Genomic DNA, 23,998 nt, shown 5'->3' on the forward strand with positions numbered 1-23,998 from the left:
CACAAGGTATGAACTTGGGAGAGAGGAAGGGAGGGAAAGAGATGCTGAGGTGGGGGAGGAAATGGGTTTTTGGACACAGAAGGCATAGACTTGGGAGAGAGGAAGGGAGGGAAAAAGATGCTGAGGTGGGGGAGGGAATGGGTTTTTGGACACAGAAGGCATGTACTTGGGAGAGAGGAAGGGAGGGAAAGAGATGCTGAGGTGGGGGAGGGAATGCGTTTTTGGACACAGAAGAAATGGACTTGGGAGAGAGGAAGGGAGGGAAAGAGATGCTGAGGTGGGGGAGGGAATGCGTTTTTGGACACAGAAGAAATGGACTTGGGAGAGAGGAAGGGAGGGAAAGAGATGCTGAGGTGGGGGAGGGAATGAGTGTTTGGACACAGAAGGCATGGACTTTGGAGAGAGGACGGGAGGGAAAGAGATGGTTGTGTACACGGGGAATAGAAGAAAGGAGAATTTTTAGTCATAGGGAGGGAGTGAGGTACAGATAGTGGCATACCAGGGTGGGGGGGGGCCGGTCTGCCCCACCCCGGGTTTACGTCCCAAGGGGGTGCACAGCTGGCCACCCTCCAGTGTTGTCCCTAGGCCGGCAAACTGCGGCTCTTTAGCCACTTGAGTGCCACCGCCTGCCATCGGGAACAGGCCGGCGCCAAGTTCTCCCTGCTTTTCCCTGTGGGGCCGGCCAACTCTCGCCACTCGCGTCAATTCTGACGTCGGAGAGGACGTTCTGGGCCAGCCAATCGCTGCCTGGCTGGCCTAGAACGTCCTCTCCGACGTTAGAATTGACGACGGGTGGCGAGAGTTGGTCGGCCCCGCAGGGAAGAGAAGCAGGGAGAACTTGGCGCCAGGCCTGTTCCCGATGGCGGCGGTGGCACTCAAATGAATTACTTTATATATAGTCAATATAGGCACAGAGTTAAATTTTTTAACATTTTCTAATGGTGGTGTGCCTCGTGATTTTTTTCATGAAACAAGTGTGCCTTTGCCCAAAAAAGGTTGAAAAACACTGCTCTACAATAACTTCAGAGCAACGTTCATGTTTCAAGTTTGATTTATGTTCTCGCATTCTAGTCCTTAAGTCCCTTGATGTCATTCCTACGTAGAATTTATTGCATGGACAAATAATTAAATAAATTACGAAAAAAGATTTACAGTTAGTAAACTGTTTCAAACTGGATATGTGAAAATAAAACAATGTCAAGCGCTTCAATTCCGGAACTTTTATATTTTCCTAAAGCTTCACTACATTGTTTTTGATTAGATAAACAAGTTCAGCCCCGCCTATGAGGCTCGCGGACCAATCCCGCTCTAGAAATGTAACCCGAGGATCTCGCCAACACTTAGCTAGGTCCAATAGCAAGGAAAGACGCGCAGGAACACGAATTTGCATAAGCATACTATAAATAAAGCCGGCAGCCGTTCTTCAGCATACTCTAGTTGTTCAGTTTGAAAATGGTTTGGAAATATACAGAGATGCCTGAGCCGGCCAAATCAGCTCCCGCAGCCAAGAAGGGCTCCAAGAAAGCGGTGAGCAAGACTCAGAAAAAAGATGGGAAAAAAACGCAAGCTAGGCAGGAAGGAGAGCTATGGTATCTATATCTATAAAGTGCTGAAGCAGGTTCATCCTGACACTGGCATTTCCTCCAAGGCTATGGGCATCATGAACTCCTTTGTGAGTGACATCTTTGAGCGCATCGCCGGAGAAGCCTCCCGCCTCGCTCATTACAACAGCGCTCCACCATCATCTCCTGGGAGATCCAGACCGCAGTGCGCCTCCTGCTGCCCGGTGAACTGGCCAAACACGCCGTGTCCGAGGGCACCAAGGCAGTCACCAAGTACACCAGCTCCAAGTAATTGCGGGCTTAGCCTATAGCTCTACAAACCGAACCCAAAGGCTCTTTTCAGAGCCACCCACGTGCTACACATAAAGAGATGGATTTCTAGTTTGTTGTTGAATGAGAACCGCTTTAATGCAAAAATTAAAGGGAAGGGGTAAAACGCGGACCTGACAGACCTCACGGATCTAAAACCAAATGTCCTTAAAAATTTGAGGTCCATGACACTTTTAGTCTCTGACAGACTTAGATGACAATTTAGCTCTGGCGGATCTGTCTCAGCATAGGGAGGGAAAAGTAGTAGGATCCGTCAGCGCTAAAATGTCAGAGGTCTGTCAGAGCCAGAGACTAAAAGTGGCTTGAACCTCAGATTTTTAAATTTATTAAAAACAAACAGTTTAAGCAGACCCCCATAGGCAGGGTGGGATAGGGATATAGCAAGCACAACCACCTCTCACTTTCTTTTACCAGGAAACCGGCTTAAAGGATTCGTTTTAGAGCCGCTCCAGCACTAGTCTCTGGCTCTGACAGACCTCTATGACATTTTAGTGCTGACGGATCCTAATACTTTTCCCTCCCTATGCTGAGACAGTTCCGTCAGAGCTAAATTGTCATCGAGGCCAGAGCCAGAAACTACAAGTGACATGGACTTCAGATTTTTAAGGACGTGCGGTTTTAGATCCGCGAGGTCTGTCAGGTCCGCTTCCCCTTCAAGGCTACTTTCTTAGCTTGTAAAATAATCAAGTTTTGTCACTTTTAGTCTCAGCATATGTCATGGCTGTGATGGACCCTAGTGCTTCTCCCTCCCTATGCTGAGACTAAAAGTGGCACGGACCTCATGACAAAAGTCGCCTAGAGGTTAGGGTAGCTGTCTTGAGCCCTGCTGATCTGGGTTCAAGACCAGGTTTAACCGGGCAAAAATACTTTTTCATGCCCAGACCTCCCTTAGCTGAAGTGTTTCCTCAAATTTATTATTCTTAATAAGACTGTCAGCACACATCCGTAGTGTTAGAAACGGGAACAGTTACAGCGCTGGAATGAGGGGCATGCAGACATGAATCCTGAAACAGTTAATAAAATGTAGTTATGTACCTGTAACGTAGGTTCTCCGTGGACAGTAGGATAGTCAGTCACATATGGGTGTTGTCCCAACAGCTCCCAATTTGCGGATAAGATCTCCAATAGCTCAGAGAGACTTTTTTTTTCCTCTCTCTGAGCACGTGCAGTGCCTGGGCCCCACTGGGCATGCCTGGGCACTACCCATTTCCCCCTGCTTCCCCCTAATCCCCAGGATGTTCCTAGCTGTGCCTGGGTCGGCCGTATGGGAAGGGGGTGAGTTGTGTGGCTGACTATCCTGCTGTCCAAGGAGAGCCTATGTTACAGGTAAGTAACTACACTTTCTCCTAGGACAAGCAGGATGAGTCAGCCACATATGGGGGACTCCCTCGCCGAGGGATGTACCAATTAGACCTGCGCCTTAGCGCTCTGTGCATCCCTTGCCTGGCTGTGGAGGCCGAGCCGGAAAGGGTAATCAAGCAAAGCAAGGTTTTTAATAAAGTGCTGTGTTAACTGGACAATAATACTCACAGATCAGTGTAACTGGTCAATAACAATCAATGAACGGTGAGGAACCAACTTATCAACAGTGACAATTCGTACTTGCATGTAAAAATTTGTACTTGCATATTCAACATTCAGTCTAGACCAGTGGTTCCCAACCCTGTCCTGGAGGAACACCAGGCCAATTGGGTTTTCAGGCTAGCCCTAATGAAAATGCATGAAGCAAATTTGCATGCCTATCACTTCCATCATATGCAAATCTCTCTCAAATCTGTTCGGCCGAATGCATTCGGGGTGTGGAATGTTATGTCGAGGTAGTAGTGCTTGGTGAAGGTGTGCATGGAGGACCAAGTGGCAGCATTGCAGATGACCTCTATTGGTGTGTGGTGTAGATGAGTCAGAGTGGTGTCTATGGCTCTGAGCTGCTGGGCGTGGGCTCCCACCGGTGGTTCAGGCTGCGCTCTTCTATAGGTGAAGGAGATGCACTAAGATATCCAGCGCGAGAGCGTGCATTTGGTGACCGGGAGTCCTGGTCTGTTTTGATTGTAGGAGACGATCATTTGTGAGGCTTGTCTGGTCTGTTGCGTCCTGTTGATATAGGTAGTCAGGGCCCGCACACAGTTTAGGAGGTGTCGCTGAGGTGGCTGTGAGCCTCCCTGTGAGGGAATGTAGAGTGCAGGGAGGATGATAGACTGGTTGATGTGGAACGCTGAAGCCACCTTCGGCAAGAATCGGGGGTGGGTTCTGAGCACCACCCTATCCTCATGGAGGAGTGTGTAGGGGGGGGGGGGTGATAGACCAGGGTATGTCTGGCCGACGCGATGGAGGTCAGGAAGAGGGTTTTCCAGGCAAGGAATCTGGGATCTGCCTCCCCCAAAGGTTCGAATGGGTCGAGGGTGAGCTGATGCAGCACCAAGTTGAGGTCCCATCCGGGCAGCGGTGGTCTGACCGGTGGGTGCAGTTTGCACAGTCCCTTCATGAATTTTGCGATTACTGGGTGTCCTGACACCAGTGTGTTGTCTAAGTCAGTGTGGTACGTCGTGATCGCACTTAGGTGGACCTTGATGGAAGTAGGTTTTAGGCCCCCCTGAGATAAGCTCAGTAGGTACTGCAGGATATCCGGTATGGGGCAGTTGTAAGGGTCTTGCTGCATGCCTGTGCACCAGTAGCGGAACCTTCTCCATTTCAACCCTTAGCATTTTCTGGCTGCCATAAGAATGTGCTCCACGTCTTGTGGTTGGTTCATCCTCTCCATGTAGTCAGGGCTAGGGAGCGTAGGTCATGGTGGAAGGTAGAGCTCCCGTGTTGTGTTATGAGATCTGCGCTGATCGGGAGGTGGAGAGGTGGGTGAACCGCTATCCGTTGCAGGAACAGGAACCATGGTTGCCGGGGCCAGAACGGGGCAATCATGATCACTGTTGTTCTGTCCTGAAGGATCTTCTGCAGGAGTTTGGGTATGAGAGGTGTTGGCGGGTAGGCATATAAGAGTCCGTGGTTCCAACTCAGAGACAGACCGTCGGGGCTGAGACAGCAATGGGTCAGTCTCTTTGAGCAGAAGGTCGTACATTTTGAGTTTAGTTCTGTTGCAAACAGGTCGATGCTTGGAGTGTCCCAGGTGCTGAAGATCTTCTTCGTCACTGAAGAGTTGAGAAACCACTCGTAGGGATCCAGCTGGCAGCTGAGGCTGTCGACCAGGTCGTTCTCTCCCGGGAGGTAAGTTGCCTGGATGGAGCATTGAACTCCCATGTGTGGCAAGCTTCCTTGCAGAGCGAGGCCGACCCTGTCTCTCCCTGTTGGTTGATGTAGTAAATGGCCACCTGGTTGTCTGTTTGGATGAGGATTGTCCTGCCTGTCACCCATTGTTTGAAGGTTTCAAGGGCATTCCCTATGGCCCTGAACTCCAGTAGGTTGATATGGAGTGAGGACACCTGGGCAAACTATGTGTCTCCTGTGCGAAGATGGAGAAGGCGCCCCCCCATCCATGTTTGGAGGCATCCATGGTGACCACCAGCTGGTGAGGTGGTGGTCTGAATGGTTTCTCCTTCGCTAAATTGTCTCGGGCCATTCACCAGTGAAGCGTCTAATGTATGGGTCGGTGAATGTGTATCTAGGTGGTTGGGGATGCTGGTTCCTGTGACGTCTGAGGTGCCATTGCAGGGGTCTCATGTGTAGTTTGGTGTGTTGGATAACAAAGACCACAGCTGCCATGTGGCCCAGGAGATGTAGGAGGGAGCGTGCTGACAATGAGCTGCTGGCAGAGATGCGCTGGCCCAGGGATGTCATGGCATTGATCCGGCAAACCGGTAGAAAGGCCTTGGTCTGTGTGGTGTCGATGACTGCCCTGATGAACAATATCCTCTGGGTGGGTATCAGGTGGGATTTTTTGTAGTTGATGAGGAACCCCAGTTTTTGGAGGAGGGTTATGGTGGTTGTCAAGGATGCCTGGGCCTCCCCTGGTGAGCGGGCCACTATCAGCCAGTCGTCGAGATAGGGAAGGACGCATACTCCCTGCAGGCGAACATGTGCTGCTGCCATAGCCACGCACTTTGTGAACACTCTTGGGACTATTGAGAGTCCAAAGGGTAGGGCCTTGTACTGGAAGTGTCTCTCAGATCATGAAGTGAAGATACTTCCTGTGGGCTGGATGGATAGTCACATGGGTGTAGGTGTCCTGTAGGTCCAGCGAGGCTAGCCAGTAATTGGGTTGTATCAGGGGCAAGACTGTACCCAGGGAGTGCATCCGGAAGCGTTCTTTGTGTATGCACTTGAGCTTTGGAGGTCCAGGATTGGGCATTTGCCCTTGTCCTTCTTTGGCACGAGGAAGTACCTGGAGTAAAATCTCTTGTTGATCTCCTCTGGTGGCACTGCCTCTATTGCTTCTGCTGAGAGCAGGTCCTCTGCTTGTTGCAGGATAACTGGGTCTTCTGTTGTTGGGTGCCCCACCCACTGTGGCGGTTTCTCTGGAGGGCGGGAGTCAAAACGGATGCGGTATCCCCGTTTGGTGTTGAGGACCCACTGGTCGGTGGTGATTCTGGACCAGGCACTCACAAACAATCTGATCCTGCCTCCCACCGGGCCATGCTGGTTCGGAGAGTAGTCAAAGGTTCTGCTTTTGTTTTTTTTTGGGGGGGGCGGTCTGCCTTTGATTGCCCCTTGGGCGACGCTTGTGCGCGTAGGAGTTGCTATATTGTTGTAAGCGTGGGGGCCTGGACTGCTGCCAGTGTGGTGTTGCGGAGTATCGCTTGTTGGCAGAGAAGGGCTTGCGAGGACTTGATTCCTCTGCTGTCTTTGTGGAGGGGCACAGTATTCGAAGCTGTCAGAAGCGAGGGTTTGAAGGGTGGTGCAGTCATCTTTAATGCCGTCGACTGTCTCTTTGACCTTATCACCAAACAGGTGTTCTCCTGTGCAAGGTGCATCTGCTAGGGGCTCGTGGAGGTCCTCATGAAGCGCCATGGCACGAATCCAGGCCAAGCGCCGGGCTGTTCCCCCAATGTGGCTGGATGTTTCTAAGATGTCAAAAGCTGCCTTGAGGTGCTTGTTGCATTCCCCTTGATCATGGAGGAGGGGGTGAGAGAGTCCTACACCGGCTTGGAGGCGAGCTGCAGAGCCTGTTATCTTTTTCTGTATAGTCTCTTGATACAGCAACATCTGGAACTGGTGCACAGCGATCCGTGCGTTAAGCATCGCACTCTCGAAGGTCTTTTTCCCAATGGAATCCAGAGTTTTCAGGTCCTTCCCAGGCGGAGCGTTGGAGGACGGTCACGCTGTCTTGTGTCTCTTGAGCACTGAGGCTACCACAATGGACTTGTGTGGCAGCTGAGGTCTGTCAAACCCCGGGACCGGAAGGACCTGGTACTTCACTTCCAGTCTCCTAGATGTGGGACGCCCTTAGGAGGGGGTCTGCCAAATCTTGTCTCTGCAGTCGAGGAGGTTCTTGTGGACCAGGATCGCTATTGGTTGCTTGGGGTTGTCCAGGGATTGCAGGAGTCCGTCATCCTCTGGCGTGGGTTCCAATAGTCCCCCCACGTGGATCACGAGGAGGGCAGCGAGTTACTGGATGAACTTGGGGTAGGCCAGGTCCTCCGGTTTTTGTGCAGGTGGTGGAGGATTCGTCGTTGTTTTTGTTGGTGATGACGCAGGGGATCAGTCCGAGTTCTAGGTGCTCAGGAAGATGGCTTCGGATTCGTCCCCCGTGTCAACGTCAGTGGCTCTGGCAGCTGGACTTTCCCTTGTTGAGCTTGGGCACTGCTCACCTGGGTGCAGGGCTGCTCTGGTGTCTGGAGGGTCCCCTGCTGAGCGAGGAGCTGGACCAGTTGTTGATGGTCAACCCCCTGGATGGTTGTCTGACGCTCCAGGTGGGACGTCCGTTCAAGCGGTCTTTACGTTGCTTGGCAGGTGGTGAGGATGAAGAAGGGCTGGAGGGAGATAGTGTGCTGCATGATCACCTGCTGTTTCTTCATATGGATTTGTGTCTGTGTCCTTCAGAGAAATGATGGTTGCGCCTCCTGTCATCCCTGCTGTGGCTGTGGTGAGAGGATTCCCCCCAGGGGATCTTGAGGCATCTCCATGCCATTTGTGCTGGTGGAGGGAGTGACAATTTGCTGCCCTGCGTTGCGCCCCATTCTGCAGCATTTTCTGGCTGCCTGTAGTTGAGCCGGCAGCCTCCTTGAATCGGGGAGGCGTGCCCCGGCGATCTCCCTACCCGCTGACATCAGCGATGACGGGAGGAGGGAGTCCCCGATGAGTTCTCTCTTCAGGGAGGAGATCCTCCGTTGCTAGGAGGCGTGGCTGAGTGCAGGCTTGTTTCTCCCCAGGCTCTCTGCCGATTCGCTTCTCCCTCGTTGCTGGGGAATGGGCCCGCTGGGAAAAAGCCGAGGGTGCTCCGGTAGACTTCAGGGGCGGGCGGGCTGAAGGGCAAACCCCGCTTGGTTGCCTGCAGGCAGGGGGGGGGGAGAGGGGGATTCGCTGAACCAGTGTGTCCTGGAGGCTCCTTACCGCTATGGATCCCCCGCTGCTACATTCCGATGAGGATGGCTGCTGGAGGAAGATTATCAGGCCTCACATCTCTTCAAGAAGTCTCTCAGTACCCTTTTCCTTAGCTTGCATGTGTGCGGGGACAGGCGGACACAATATAAGCAACACTGGTCCTCGTGCATCGGACCCAAGCAGCGGACACACAGTTCATGAGGATCCAATGAACTCATCCTTTTTCTGCATCCCAGACATTTCTTAGATGTTTCTGGCATCTTCAAGATGGTAAGTGGAAAAGTTCCGATGGTAGAAAAGTGATAATGGAGAGCTGTAGAAAATCCGACTGATGGGAACGGGCGGAAACTAAAGACTGGGGATAAGGGGAAAGCAGGGCGAAATGGGTAGTGCCCAGGCACACCCAGTGGGGCCTGGGCACTGCATGTGCTCAGAGAGAGAAAAAAAAAAATCTCTCTGAGCTATTGGAGAGGTTATCCACAAATTGGGAGCTGTTGGGACAACATCCATATGGCTGACTCATCCTGCTTGTCCTAGAAGAAATGAACATTTTTAAGGATATGTAGTTGAGATCCGCAAGGTCTGCATTTTACCCCTTCCCGAGGGGATGCCCTCCTTGGTGTTTTATGCTATCTTAGTTAGGATATGCGGGTTAGCAACAAAGAGATTTTAAAAACAGGGGAGGGAAAAAGAAACATGGCATCTAGGAGAAAAGGAAAACACCTCGCTCAGAACTTTGAAGAGAAGTGTTGTATAAACTAGAAATCCATCTCTTTATGTGTAGCACGTGGGTGGCTCTGAAAAGAGCCTTTGGGTTTGGTTTGTAGAGTTGTAGCTAAGCCCGCAATTACTTGGAGCTGGTGTACTTGGTGACTGCCTTGGTGCCCTCGGACACGGCGTGTTTGGCCAGTTCACCGGGCAGCAGGAGGCGCACTGCGGTCTGGATCTCCCTGGAAGTGATGGTGGAGCGCTTGTTGTAATGAGCGAGGCGGGAAGCTTCTCCGGCGATGCGCTCGAAGATGTCACTCACGAAGGAGTTCATGATGCCCATAGCCTTGGAGGAAATGCCGGTGTCGGGATGAACCTGCTTCAGCACTTTATAGCATATAGATAGCGTAGCTTCTCCTTCCTTCGGCGCTTACGCTGTTTTCTCCATCTTTTTTCGGAGTCTTGCTCACCGCTTTCTTGGAGCCCTTCTTGGCTGCGGGAGCTGATTTGGCTGGCTCGGGCATCTCAGTATAGCTCCTAAATGCTTTCCAAAAGTAAGCAAACAGAGTATGCTGAAGAACGGCCGAAGGCTTTATTTATAGTACTCTTATGCAAATTCGTGTTGCTGCGCCTTTCCTTGCTATTGGATCTAGCTAAGTGTTGGCGATATCCTCGGGTTACTTTCTAGAGCGGGATTGGACCGCGATAATCAGCCTCATAGGCGGGGCTGAACTGGTTTATCCAATCAAAAACGAGGTAGTGAAGCTTTAGGAAAGTATAAAAGTTCCAGGATTGAAGCGATTGTGATTCTTTTATTCTCACAAAGTCAATTTAATTATAAAATGTCAGGTCGTGGCAAACAGGGTGGAAAGGCTCGGGCCAAGTCTAAGACTCGCTCGTCCCGAGCAGGGCTGCAGTTTCCCGTAGGGCGTGTGCACAGGCTGCTGAGGAAGGGCAACTATGCTGAGCGGGTGGGTGCCGGCGCCCCGGTCTATCTGGCAGCGGTGCTGGAGTATCTGACCGCTGAGATCTTAGAGCTGGCCGGCAATGCCGCGCGCGATAACAAGAAGACTCGGATCATCCCCAGGCACTTGCAGCTGGCCATCCGCAACGATGAAGAACTGAATAAGCTGCTGGGGAAAGTCACCATCGCGCAGGGCGGCGTCCTGCCTAACATCCAGGCTGTGCTACTGCCCAAGAAAACCGAGAGCCACAAAGCGGCCAAAGGCAAATAAAGCTGTCCCGTTGAGAGGACGTTAACCAGAAACCCAAAGGCTCTTTTCAGAGCCACCCACTCTTATCATGTAAAGAGCCAGTTTGCTGAATGAACCCATTTTTCTTTTGTAATTGTAAACTCTGCAATATTTAAATGTACTATATGGAAGTGGGTGTGTAAGCTAGCCTTGCTCCTGGGATCGAGGCTGGCAATGATCACCGCTGCAGTATTTTGGCAAGGTGGCTTACCTGTTAGCAGTAGAAAGATGTCAAAGAAAGGCGACAAAAATAACATTACATAGCCAAAAGGATAGGAATATCAGTGGGGTTTTAGAACAGAAGGTAATATTAGATAAGTGACAGCTTTGAGCCGTCCAGGGAAAACTGTTAGGAATAAAAACTCCCTCCCACGAACAACACCATACCAAGAGCGATTAAGCAGGAGATTCTTGTCTGACCAATCACTTAACAGGGCGGGCTTTTCAAACTTTGCCAACCAGAGCTGGGGCCTGAACACTCTTTTAAAGACTTCTGTTACCTTTTTTAAAAAGTATTGATGGTTTATCGTTTCCTAGAGCGCACATGAATCGGAGTATATATATTAAAAGAGAGAGTGTGTGCAAGCAATGATTTTGAAAACAGGTGCAGCATTACAGGGTTGGCAGGTGGGGGATTAAATATATGAAATACTTTCTGTTGAACAGTGAGACCGATAGCCTTTCTAAAAGTTAGGTCATTTGATCCCAGATTGAGATTTAGAATAGAAAGCAAACTGACCTTCATTAAACATTTTCAAGGAAATACCAGAGTATGAAAAATACAGACAAGAAGTAAACAATTAGCACCACAATATTCCTAAAGGCTGCAGTGGTTAATCATATCCGTGCCCTCTTCCTTCTCCTCCCTGTTGCTCTCTTTCACGTCAACCCTTCTACTCTGATCGTTGGCCTTTTATTATTGCCTTTCTGCCGCTCACTCAGGATGGCAAGAGAAAAGGCTACTTTTCAAAGTTTGTACAATGTTTGTTTATTTATTCATTCATCTGCTGCTGTGGGGGGAGAAGAAAGCAGTTTAGCAGAAGGATTTAATGATCTCAGTGTATGGGTGAGGTAACGGCAAGGAATATGGGGCAAATGTGTGTGGAAATGTATGAGGGAAGTCCAAGCTATGCAGATTTGTGCAATTATACTATCTAAGTTTCTCCTGGCGGAATTCTGCGTAAACATTTTGATAATTTTGTGCCTCTGTCGGCCGGGTCCCACCACTGTTGTTTCCTTGGGAGGCCTCCAGGTATATTTGATCTCGTGAAGGAGGGGGGGAGGTCGAAAGGAGGGAATGAGACCAGGCCCACATGGGGAAAAGGAAGAGATGGGGCAATTTGGAAGAATTGTGCAAATTCTGCACAGTTGCGCATAATTCTATCAGAACTTGTACATAAAACCGCTTCGATTGTGGTGTATTTGGATTTTAGTAAAGCCTTTGACAGTGCTCCACACAGGCATTTAATAAACTGAGTACCCTTGCTATGGCCCCAAAAACAATGGACTGGATCAGGAACTGGTTAAGTGGAAGGCGACAGAGGGTAATGGATGTTGCCGATGGACACACTGAATAGGCCATTTGGGCCTTTATCTTCCGTCATGTTTGTATGACTGAACTGATTATTCGAAATATTGTTTTATAAAGATGCTGGTATTTGAAAGAAGCACAACAAAGTCACCTTTAGGCAGATTGTTATTTTGAGAGAGATTTCTTTTTTTAGGATTAATTATAGGATGCTAGGGTAGGGATTACAGTTAGCAGGGGATGGTTAAGCTGTTGCCAGGGTGATAAGAAGAGGGCTGTGGGGAATAGGGTTTTGAGTCAAAGGCAGAAATTCTTTGGTAATACATTTCTGTTCTCTCTCTCTCTAGCAACCCTCTAAACCAGGGGTGGCAAACTCCCTCCTCAAGGGCCGCAATCGAGTTGGGTTTTCAGTATTTCCCCAATGAATATGCATGAGATGCATGTACTGCTTTCATTTATGCTAATAAAGCTCATGCATATTCATTGGGGAAATCCTGAAAGCCCGACTGGATTGCGGCCTTCGAGGAGGGACTTTGACACTCCTGCTCTAAACTCAGAGAAGAGTTAAGAGACATTGCTGTGAGAGTGTTTGGAAAACAATTCTGACCCTGGGTTTGGCTGCGGGAGTAGTAGAGGACCAGCTTTAGGGTGCATTTCTCACTGTATCCAACATGATTGGGAGGGGGGGGGAGGAAGAGACAGCATATTTCTGGCTGCTGATGGCAAAGCATTTATTAAGGGCCCTATTACTAAGCCGTGTTAAAAAGTGGCCTGCGTTATCATTGCTGTGGGACTTTTCAGCATGCTGAGAACACTTTCAGTACAGCTGTAAAATGGCCACATTTCCCATTTTCTCTTCTCCATGCATTTATTTCCACTTTTAGCATGCGGAAATTAATGTATGAGTCCTTGCCAACACCTAGTGCCTCTTTTACAAAGCCATCGTGGCGATGCTGCTGTGGTAAATGCACCGAAGCTTGTAGGAATTGAATGGCTTTGGTACGTTTACCGCAGCTTTGTTAAAGAAGCCCCTAATTTCTAGCTAGTAAGAGCTCCTAAGCTATGTAGCTATGCTAACTTATTACTGGCCAACACTCATTTTGGTACCTTAAATGTTAGACCATTTTCTGGATATATTTGACCTGCTGACCCCAGAGATGGCACCAGTTTTTTCGTAGCAGCTCTAGTATTTGAGATACAGAACATATTCCATATACCACTCTTCACTCTGCCCGCTCATTAAAAAAATCAGGATATTATAATGTAGTGTTTAAATTAATATCTTTTAAGCATGAAGGAAACATAGTAAAATTAAATTCAACCATATCTAAGAAACTAGAGCTTGGGGGAGGAATTCAAAATGGCGGCAGCAGCTTACTCATGCTCCTGAACCGATCTGAGAGCGTTTCGTTCTAATTTTTCCTATCGATAATCAGATGCAGCATATCAAGCGCAAGGGTATAGTTTGGCTGGATTCCTCGACAACTCAAACTTCCTCCCCGATGCAGCGATCGACTTCGGGAGTTCACAACTATGCAGAATCCTGTGGAGTTACCTAGGGTGTTGGCGGCGTTATCCCCCACACAAGGAGAAGTGGAGGACTGCTCTGAAGACATCTTTATTTCCCCCAGTAGCTGTTCCTCCACCGCGACCTGCTCCTATCGCGACACTTACTGAGGAGCCCTGCCGAATGGATACTGCAGGGGAAATCCCAGATCGAAGAAGTAGGGGACCCTGGGAGCTGTAGGAAAACCATCGGTGGTTACATTAGAGAGCATTTGGGATGCTCTCGCTAGCCTAAATGTAGCAATGGCCAACTCCTCACAAGAAATAGCAGCTTTAGTAAGTATTGTTGACTCTTTGGGACTTAAATTAGAGGGGACTAAAGAAGATTTTACTAAGGAACTAAAACAAGCTAATGATAAAGTCGAAAAACTCCAAGACTTATCATCTGGATTAATTAAGGATGAAACTCAATTGAACTGTAAGGTTGAACAGTTAGAAAACTTTAATTGTCATTTGAATATTCGTCTTTTGAATTTTCCTAAGGCCCTTGGAGTATTGAGATGTTTAAAAAATATCTTGTTGAAATTTTGAAATTTTCCCGACTGTATACCACCTGTTAACAAGATTTATTATCTACCTTTAAGGAAAAAACGACTAGGGGTGGACTCGGATTTTGAACTGGTCAATTTGAACAATGAAGGAGTCCTAAATGTATCTGATCTTTTGGACATTACTGGTTTCATTAGTTTTTGAATAAGATGTAAATGCAATTTTCCGTTTATACTTTCGCTCTTTACAGATGTTTTATGGGGAAAAACGTTTCTATATACCCTGATGTAGCTAGACAGACAAAGGAACATAGGAAATTGTTTCTAGTAATGATACCTGAAATAGTCTCTTTGGGAGGTACATTTCTTTTAGCCTACCCCTGTAAATGTCTAGTTAAATATCTAGGGGTTAAATATGTGTTTTATTCTCCTGAACAGCTCCGAGCTTTCTTGGATTTGAAGAAGTTGGCCACAGCAAATGTTTAGTCTAGATATGGTGAACAGCAGTTTGTTAAGCCTTTCCTGATTGATTAACTACATAAATAATAAGTTTCTCTTCTCATATCAAAATTCCTCCCTTTTAATTTGAGGTCTAAGGAGCTATTGATTGTTTCTTTAAATGTATAAAGATTTTGCTTCTTCTTTTTTTATTCAAGTTTAAGCTGTATTGCTGTAACAAGAGTTAATTCTTGTAAATTAATTTGAAAATTGATTAAAAAAAAAAAGAAACTAGAGCTGATGTGGTCTATCCAATACAATTTTCTGAATCAGCGACCCAAATAACCCCAAGAACAGGTAAAAAAAAACACAAATCTCAAAGATAAATTCATATATATATATATATTATTATTTATTTATTATTATTATTATTTTTTTTTTTTTCTGTTGTTGGCCTGTGTTAGAACTGGGTACACTTGAAGGAAGAAGTGACGTGACTGAGAAGATGGCCACCTAAACCAGAGGCTCTGTCTTCAGCTGCTATATATCTCGCTTTAAATGTACTTGCGGCAGCTATTAGTCTCTTCACTTAGTGCCAGAGAGGGATTAATTTACTGGGACGCATGATGTCCAGAAAGAAGATTGATATGGATAAATCATTGGCTCGCCAACCACATGGCCTAGGCATGCATTTGGGGCCTGTGTTTTCGGTAGTGGCCCAGCGGATGGACGACAGCGTGAGCAATATGTTAGAGGAGCCAGGTGAGTGGAGCGCTGTACTTACCAGAGCGGATATGCAAACCTGGATTGCTGAGATTAAAAGCGAGATTTTAGCAGTAGCCTCTCAAGTAACAGCTTTGATTCATGATCTTAAGCAAGATTTAATGGATATGACTGGCTGCCTGGATGTTGTGGAAAGCTGTGTCAATTCCTGCAAAGACACTGCCACAGGGGAACAGCAAGGTATTGAAGAAGTGCGGACTGATCTGTCTGATATGCAAAACATAGTAATGTGCCTCCAGAGTTTCACCTTAAAAGTGCATTTTGTGCTGCGCTTGTGAGCTGGGGACTGTTACCTGGTGGGGGAGTCGGGTGGAGCTTTACCAGGACATGGCATTCAGCACTTTGCAGAAGCGTCACTCTTTCAGAGCAGTGACCTGAGCTCTCTCCAAAGCTAATATCTGCTATAGATGGACCTTTTCTTTCAGGAAACTGATCACTATCAACGGAGTCCATAAGATTATCTTCCCTATCTAAGGGCAAGCTGTAACTGAGAAAGAGGGTATCGAGATCATTAGTAGTCAGGCACTTCGAAGGGTGCTCCTACAATACAGCAACAATTGGGAGATCATCTGGAGCTGAAGTTGTGGCTGAGCTGACCATCCATGGGAGTACTGTTACCCCGGCATTGTGGTTCCTGCATCTGGACACAGAACGTTGCATTGTTACATTTTTGTTGTTAATGAGGGAGAGCGGTGAAGGATTGCAAGTATGTTTTCTCTTTTCTTAGTGTTGGGGTATGTTTTGAGGGGAGAGGTGCCAGATACCAGTTACCCATCTTCACTCTTCCTCCACTTCCCTTCAGCATCACTCAACCTCTTCTCTTGATCGGGCCACCTTCCTCCCTTCCCCTCACCTTCGTGGGCATTCTTCATAGCTTTCTCTTTCTGACATGTCTAGAGTGTGGCGCAGTGTTTAAAGCTACAGCCTCAGCACCCTGAGCTTGTGGGTTCAAACCCACTCTGCTCCTTGTGACCCTGGGCAAGTCACTTAATCTCCCATTGCCCCAGGTATGAGAGATAGATTGTGAGCCCACCGGGACAGAGAGGGAAAAATGCTTGAGTACCTGAATAAATGCATGTAAACCGTTCTGAGCTCCCCTGGGAGAACGGTATAGAAAATTGAATAAATAAATAAATTCTCTCCAAGACCCGCGTGACTGCCCCAAAGCTTCTCCTCTAACTCAACTTTCTTTATCAGCCTGGGTGGCTTGCATCAGAGCAGAAGCTTTAGGGTACTCACACGGGACTTGGTGAGAATGTTGCCGCATCCGAACACCTCAGAAAGAGAAAACTATGAAGAGCGCCTGAAAAGGTGAGGAGAACGGAGGGAGATGGCTAGGTGAAAGGAAGGGATGCCTGGATGGGTTGCTTGTTTGATTTTGTTTTTTTTTTTGCCACCGGTGCAAAAGAGCGAGTGTCGCTATTACGAGGATGGCTGGGAAGGGAAGCAATATGGCAGATACTTTACTGCGTGGACAAGGCCATTCACTGCTACATGAGGCTGTGATTGGCCTTGTCCCTGTACCCATGGTGACCAGTTTTTTTGCCGGGTTACACACGGCTAACCCTGGATAATACTCACTGGGTCTTTATAAATGATCTGGACATTGGTACGACGAGTGAGGTAATTAAATTTGCGGACGATACGAAGTTATTCAGAGTAGTGAAGACACAGGGGGATTGTGAAGATCTGCAACGTGACATAATCAAACTTGAGAAATGGGCATCGACATGGCTGTCAGCATAGCTAGCATTCAGCATTTTCAGTTGGCATTACTAATGTCAGTGAAGGCCTATGGGAAATTATATCAATCTGACTCTTGCATGTGAATGCAGATAGACCCTGAGGGCAGGGAGACTGTTTTAAGTAGCCCTGATTGAATCATGATTAGCTAAAAGGTGTTAATGTGTTAATGTCTGATTAAGAGGGTGCTTAGGACAATGGGTCCAGGTGCACAGATAACTAAAGTTAATCAGAAACTATTGTCAGAGACAGACTGGAAATACATATATGACTACAGCCTATTTTTCTCCTATCTACGAAGGAGGGGGGAGATTTAAGTTCTATTGAAGCTCAATAGATTCTGGTTTTTAGAAAGAGTTTCCAAACTATAAAAGCCCCCTCGCAGCATCACCCCGCTCTCTTGGCTCTTGGCACTCTGGTCCTCTCTTGTTTCTCTTGAGCTCTCTCTTTCTCTGTCTATCCTTCTCTTTATCTATGGAACACGAAGCTTGGACCATCACCCCATCCCCCTTTTCTCTCTCTCTGCCTTTCCCTGGAACTTCAGGCTTCTATGTCTCTCTTTTACTCTGAACTCTGTAAGGCAGGGAAACTGCGTTGCTCTCTCATTAATTGTAATGCTTAATTGTAATGCTTATAAATATTGCTTTTCTGTAAGCCTATTTCTATAATATATTCTTTATGCAAACACCTCTGGCTGTGTTTCTATTTGATTCTACTTCCTGGTGAATCTTCAGTGAGGGAACTGAACCTGGGACCTGGCGTTTATAAGGGCGCCTCTCAAGTGACCCCACCAACCATATATTGTGGGGGCCACTAACAAACCTTACAATGGCAAATGAGGTTCAACGTGGATAAGTGTAAAGTGATACATGTCGGTAACAAAAATCTCATGCACAAATACAGGATGTCCGGGGCAGTACTTGGAGAGACCTCCCAGGAAAGAGACTTGGGAGTTCTGATCGACAAGTTGATGAAGCCGTCTGCACAATGCACGGCAGAGACAAAAAGGAAGAACATAATGCTAGGAATGATTAAGAAGGGGATCACGAACAGATCAGAGAGGGTTATCATGTCGCTGTATTGGGCCATGGTGTGCCCTCACCTAGAGTATTGCGTTCAGCAGTGTTCGCCATACACGAAGAAGGACATGGTACTGCTCAAAATGGTCCAGAGAAGAGCGACTAAAATGGTTAAGGGGCTGGAGGAGTTTCTGTAAAGTGAGAGATTGGAGAAACTGGGCCTCTTCTCCCTTGAAAAGAGGAAACTGAGACTTGATCGAAAGGGACTTGATCAAAACGTTCAAAATGCTGAAGGGAATAGACTTAGTAGGTGAAGACAAACTGTTCACCTTTTCCAAGGTAGAACGAGAGGGCACTATCTAAAGTTGAAAGGGGATAGATTCTGTACAAACATAAGGACATTCTTCTTCACCCAGAGAGTGGTGGAAAACTGGAACGCTTTTCTGGAGTCTGTTATAGGGGAAAACACACTTCAGGGTTTCAAGACAAAGTTGGACAAGTTCCTGCTAAACTGGAACGTATGCAGGTGAGGCTGGACTCATTTAGAGCACTGGTCTTTGACCTGAGGGCTGCCACGTGAGCAGACTGCTGGGCAGGATGGACCACTGGTCTGACCCAGCAGCGGCAATTCTTATGTTCTTAATGTGCTGGCTGAACTGTTTGAATTGGTCACTAAAATGGAGGATTTGGAAAACAGAGCTAGAAGGAATAACTTCCAGATGTGAGAGGTGCCTGATACTAGCGCTTTTGGAGATGCCAGAGAGGTGGTCACTGGCCTGTGTCGTTTCCTCTTGGATATGGAAGACCTCGAGCATTGAGCGGGCCCATCGCTTGTTGGGTTCCCGCAACCCTCACTGCCCTAGACACATAGTGTGCCGTGCTAGAGAGCTGGGGACTGTCACCTGACAGGAGTGTCGAGTGGAGCTTTACCAGGACTTGGCGTTCAGCACTTTGCAGAAGCATCGCTCTTTCAGAGCGGTGACCTGAGCTCTCTCCAAAGCTAACATCCACCTATAGATGGACCTTTAATCTCAGGATACTGATCACTATCAACGGAGTCCAATAGGAAATTATCCCCTCTATCTGAGGCCAAGTTGTTGCTGCTGAAAAAGGGTATTGATCGTGGATGAGCCGTGCATTTCGAAGGGTGCTTCTACAGTACAGCAATAATTGGCTGGATTCCATTGACAGCAAAGTGGGAGATCACCTGGAGCTGGAGAAGGGATTAGCCCCAGCAATGGCTGAGAATGAGCTGACCTTCCCTGGGTGTGCTATTAATACTGCATTGTGATTCCTGCTTCTTGACATTGAACATTGCATTGTTCCATTTTTGATAGCAATGAGGGAGAGCGGTGAGGGGTGGCTGCAAGTTTTTTTTTTTTTCTCTTCTTGGTGTTGGGGTATGTTTTGAGGAGAGAAATGGTGTGTATTACTTTGAGTGACTCTGGAAATTGGGTAGATTTGCTTGAATGCTTTAGTAGTAAGAGTGTTTGATTGTTGAGCTTAAGGAATACCTGTGTGTGTATTATTTTGATGTGTGAATGGCTATTGAGGGTGTATTTTGGATACATATTTTAGATCTTCTCTCGTCCATATTGAACAGACGGGTTGAATATTTGCCCACTTTGGTGTTTTTACAACTATTTCCTGCGGACTTTGAAGTGGAGGAAGAGACATTTAGTAAATTACTATTGACTGCTGCTGAGGTAAAGAAGCAAACACACTCCCCAGTCTGTTCTATTTTGCTTAAAAACTGAATACTTGGTATGCACTATAGTTTCGAACTGCTTGAAAGAATCATAAAATGGGGGTATTTACTGGAATAGGGGGCAGTTTTGACCACTGGAGGGAACTTCATGCAGTTTGAGGTTTGGGTGAGGGGAGGGGAGGGGAGGGGAGGGGACCACTCATTGTTTGATCTATGCAAGGGGCACTGAAGAACTACTGTACTCCTGTGTATTTTGTCGTCACATTGACTGGCTGTGTTTTGTTGTACTGTATTTTGGTTTTATTTTTTCAATAAACATTGCCAATTAAAAAACAAAACAAGAACTGTGTAACCTAATATCCACCCCTAAGGACAAAAGCAATTTTCTATTCTTTAGCATGTGGATAGGCCATGTCAAATAAAAAACTACCATGTGTTTTCTGAGCTTGCCCTATTTTATTGGTTTTTATCTGTAAGCATGCTTTTTAGTGCTTAATACAGCTTAGTAAAAATATACCCCTAAGTTATTTGTCAAAAAATTAAAAAAAGAAGAACTTGAACTCAGGCATCATTTCCTGTCAAGATACAGCCTCTTTTTTTTCACCCTTTCTTGACCTTTGATACTTTTAAGGAAAAATAAAAGTACAGTAGTAGTAGGCACAACCAACATTTAGAAGAATAAACTCAGGGACAGTGACATAGCGAAAGCAGGGCAGGATGACTTTTTCGAGGGGCTCTAGGCACACAAGTATACAATGACGCACCAGAGGGAATCACTGGCAGGAGAAAGCCACCAAGCAGCCTGCTTAGGGTACTGCGGTGCTGGTTAGAGTCTCGCAATGGGAGGGAGGGAGAGATAGGATGGGTTCGAGTCAGTTTGGAGGGGGGGCTCGGGATGATGACGATGCTGCAGCTGCTGCTGGCGAATCCAACAAGGGTGAGGCCCTAAAGTGTGGCACTGGTGGGCCCCCCCAGTGGCGTACCTAGGGTATGTGGCACCCGGGGCCCATCATTTTTTGACACCCCCCCCCATCTATATGAAAAATGATTTTTAGTACCAATCTACATATCGCACCACAAGAGTGTACCTAGGAAAAGGCTGCATCTTAAACATTGCAGTGAGCACTAGAACACCAACACATACATTGTAAAACTAAACAAGCCAGATCCCGCACAGTCAATTGGTCCTGTAGTCAATGCCAACTGAAAACTATGTCTTTTTCAGAACACACAGAACAGAGATACACCCTCGCCCAAAATGGAATAATCACAAACTAAAAATAGAAATATGTAGACAAAAGTTAAACTGATCCGCCAAGAAACCAGACCCTGGATACAATGCAACACCACAAAAAACAGTAACACATGTCCTCTAATACAGTGCAAAATATAAAGACAGTAGATGTAAATTTGAAAAAACTGATACATAACAATCACCACTTTATAAATTAACAAATAAAAATAAAACAAATAATGAGAAATTAAAAAATACCATTTTATTGGACTAATCCCCGTAAGCTCGGTCCCCATCCCCGCAAACCACCTGATTCCATCCACACAAGCCTTGAATTGTTTATATTAAAGTATAAAAAGAAACAATATTCTGTACAATTGTCAATTTATAAATCAGCGTCTTCTCCCCACTCTCTTCCCCATTTCCCTTCAGCATCCTCAGCCCACTCTCTCTCCACTTTCCTTCAGCGCACGCACATAAAAACAAGCAAGTAATTTTATATCATTTTCATTCTATTCATTCATAGAAATTAAAGTCTAGATAATGCCAGTCACATAACAAAACATGATTTTACAAAAATAATTCCCTGCAGTCAAGCCTGCAAGGATTACTAGATGTCTTTCAGCAGTTCCCCTCCCTCCCTCCCCCTTACCTTTGTGGCCAAGTCAAAATGATCTACCAACAATAAAATTTTAAAAACACAAAGCACGCTGTACGCAGAGAAAATGTTAATTATCATTTATATTCCGCGGGTTTTCAAAGAGGTCAAGGCAGATGACTTTATGCAATGTCACCTCAGTAACAACTATACAAAAATAGACAAATATTCCCCCTCCCTTTTTACTAAACTGCGATAGCGGTTTTTAGCGTAGGGAGCTGCGCTGAATGCCCCACGCTGCTCTCGACGCTCATAGGCTCCCTGCACTAAAAAACTCTATTGCGGTTTAGTAAAAGGGGGCCATAGTGCAAAATATAGACAGCAGATATAAATTTTCAAAACGGACACATTTTGATCACTAAGTTGAAAATAAAATAATTTTTCCTACTTTTTTGTCTGGTGATTTCATGAGTCTCTGGTCCTTCTTCTGGTCCTTCTTCTTTCTCTCTCCCCCTGGCTCCCCTCTTTATTTCTGCCTTTCTTTCTCTCTCCTCCTGGCCCCCCCTCTTTATTTCTGCCTTTCTTTCTCTCCCCTTGGTCCCCCTCTTTCTTTCTGCCTTTCTTTCTCTCTCCCCCTGGCCCTCCTCTTTCTTTCTGCCTTTCTTTCTCTCCCCCTTGACCCCCTCTTTATTTCTGCCTTTCTTTCTCTCCCCTTGGTCCCCCTCTTTCTTTCTGCCTTTCTTTCTCTCTCCCCCTGACCCCTCTTTATTTCTGCCTTTCTTTCTCTCTCCCCCTGCCCCCCCTCTTTATTTTTTCCTTTCTTTCTCTCTCCCCCTAGCCCGCACAAAGCCATCGTGCCGATTTCTCCACTTCCACGATTCTTTCCCTACCCTCACCCCCAAGCCAGCAGCCGATTTCTCCCTGCTCCTTCCCCGAAGTCCTGATGTCCTGAACTTCATCGGGCAGCAGCAGCATTCACAATTCACTGCTGTTGCTCGCTTCAGGCCTTCCTCTCTGTCGGGTCCTGTCTTCATGAAAACTGGAAGTAGGCAGGACCAGGCAGAGAACAAGGCCTGAAGCCGGCAACAGCAGCGAATTGTAAACGCTGCTGCTGCCCGAAGAAGGTAATGGAGCACCGAGGCAGTCCGCTTCTCCCCCCTCCCAGCCGAACCCCCGCTGACCCTCCTATCTCCCCCCCCCGTGAACCTTTCCGACCTTCCCAGCGAGAGCAGCAAACCTCCTTCGCGGCTTTCTCCTCCCTCTGCCGCGTTACTGATGACGTCATCAGTGATGCGGCAGAGGGAGGATAAAGCCGACGCTACTGGAGGGAGGTTTGCTGCTTTCGCTGGGAGGGTCGGAAAGGTTCACTTGGGGGAGGAGAGATAGGATGGTCAGCGAGGTTTCGGCTGGGAGGGGGGAGAAGCGGTCTGCCTTGGTGCTCCAAGGTCTGGCGCCATTACCTTTTTCGATAATGGCGCCGATGCTGCTTTCGCTGGGAGGGTAGGAGCGCGATAGGGACCGGGCCAGCTGTGCACCCCCCCCCTAAGGCGGCACCCGGGATGGACCGCCCCCTCGCCCCCCTTGGTACGCTACTGCCCTGGGGAAACAGCCTGCAACAAGATCGCGCGATGCCAGAGATCTTTGCCTGCTTCGGCTGTTTCCTCCGCCGCGGTCCCGCCCCTCCTCTGACATCAGAGGAGGGGCAGGACCGTGGCGGAGGAAACAGTCGAAGCAGGCAAAGATCTCTGGCATCGCGATCTTGCTGCAGGCTGTTTCCAAACGCAACACCCGGCGCAGGGGGGAGAACTGGACCGGACCGGGAGCACCCCCTCAGGGCTTGGTACCCGGGGCGGACCGCCCCTCCCGCCCCCCCCTTGGTACGCCACTGGGCCCCCCTGACCATTTTGGGCCCTAGGCCTGGGCCTACCCTTTAATCCAGCCCTGAGCAAAGGTGAGAGGCGCTCAGAGCAGCGGCACCCCCCTCCTCCGCCTACCATGCACCCCCACTCCCTACTGCCACTTTCCTTCCCCTATACCTCTATAACATTCCTGGCATGAGCAGCAACCTCCAAGCTCCAGTGGTGCCAACATCAGCTCTTCCTTTGATGTCACTTTCTAAGCGTGAGTCCAGTAGGGATGAGTATTTGTGCCCTCAACAAGACATCGCCCAGGGCAAACCTCCCCTTACTACACTACTTGTCAGGGACTCTCCAATACAAAATAGACAGGTATTCTAGTATGGCACTCCTAATTACTGATTGTCAAACTGTTCTTTGTTAAACCTCTTTCATACCTCAGCTTTAATATATTAATGAGACTATCAATTATAATCCAAAGATTTTTTGTTTTTTTGCGCAAGAGACTAGACTAACTGTGGTAGGTTCTTAGAATAGTGCAGAATGGAATGTGTTATTTCTTTCCCCTTAGAACTGGGTTCTCAATCAGTATCTTCCGAGAGGAAAGGCTGATTTGTGAGCAAAGCAGTTTTACACCTCCTTCAAAACTGTTACAGGGAATTTCTGCCCATGTAGATCCTGACAGCGATATTATT

General features: G+C 47.5%; 1 protein-coding gene and 2 pseudogenes across 1 annotated transcript; 2 read left to right on the top strand and 1 right to left on the bottom strand.

The window, feature by feature from the left end:
* The first annotated feature begins 1,473 nt into the window (after positions 1-1,473).
* On the top strand, positions 1,474-1,912 carry LOC117365467 (annotated as a pseudogene).
* Positions 1,913-9,201: 7,289 nt separating this feature from the next.
* Positions 9,202-9,640, bottom strand: LOC117364631 (annotated as a pseudogene).
* Positions 9,641-9,914: 274 nt separating this feature from the next.
* Positions 9,915-10,381, top strand: LOC117366220 (histone H2A type 1-like). The gene has a single exon (XM_033957464.1). It carries the CDS (start codon positions 9,932-9,934, stop codon positions 10,322-10,324), a length of 393 nt encoding a protein of 130 aa, XP_033813355.1. The 5' UTR covers positions 9,915-9,931; the 3' UTR covers positions 10,325-10,381.
* The last annotated feature ends 13,617 nt before the right edge of the window (positions 10,382-23,998 follow it).

This window comes from Geotrypetes seraphini, chromosome 8, assembly GCF_902459505.1.
Source record: "Geotrypetes seraphini chromosome 8, aGeoSer1.1, whole genome shotgun sequence".
NCBI lineage: Eukaryota > Metazoa > Chordata > Amphibia > Gymnophiona > Dermophiidae > Geotrypetes > Geotrypetes seraphini.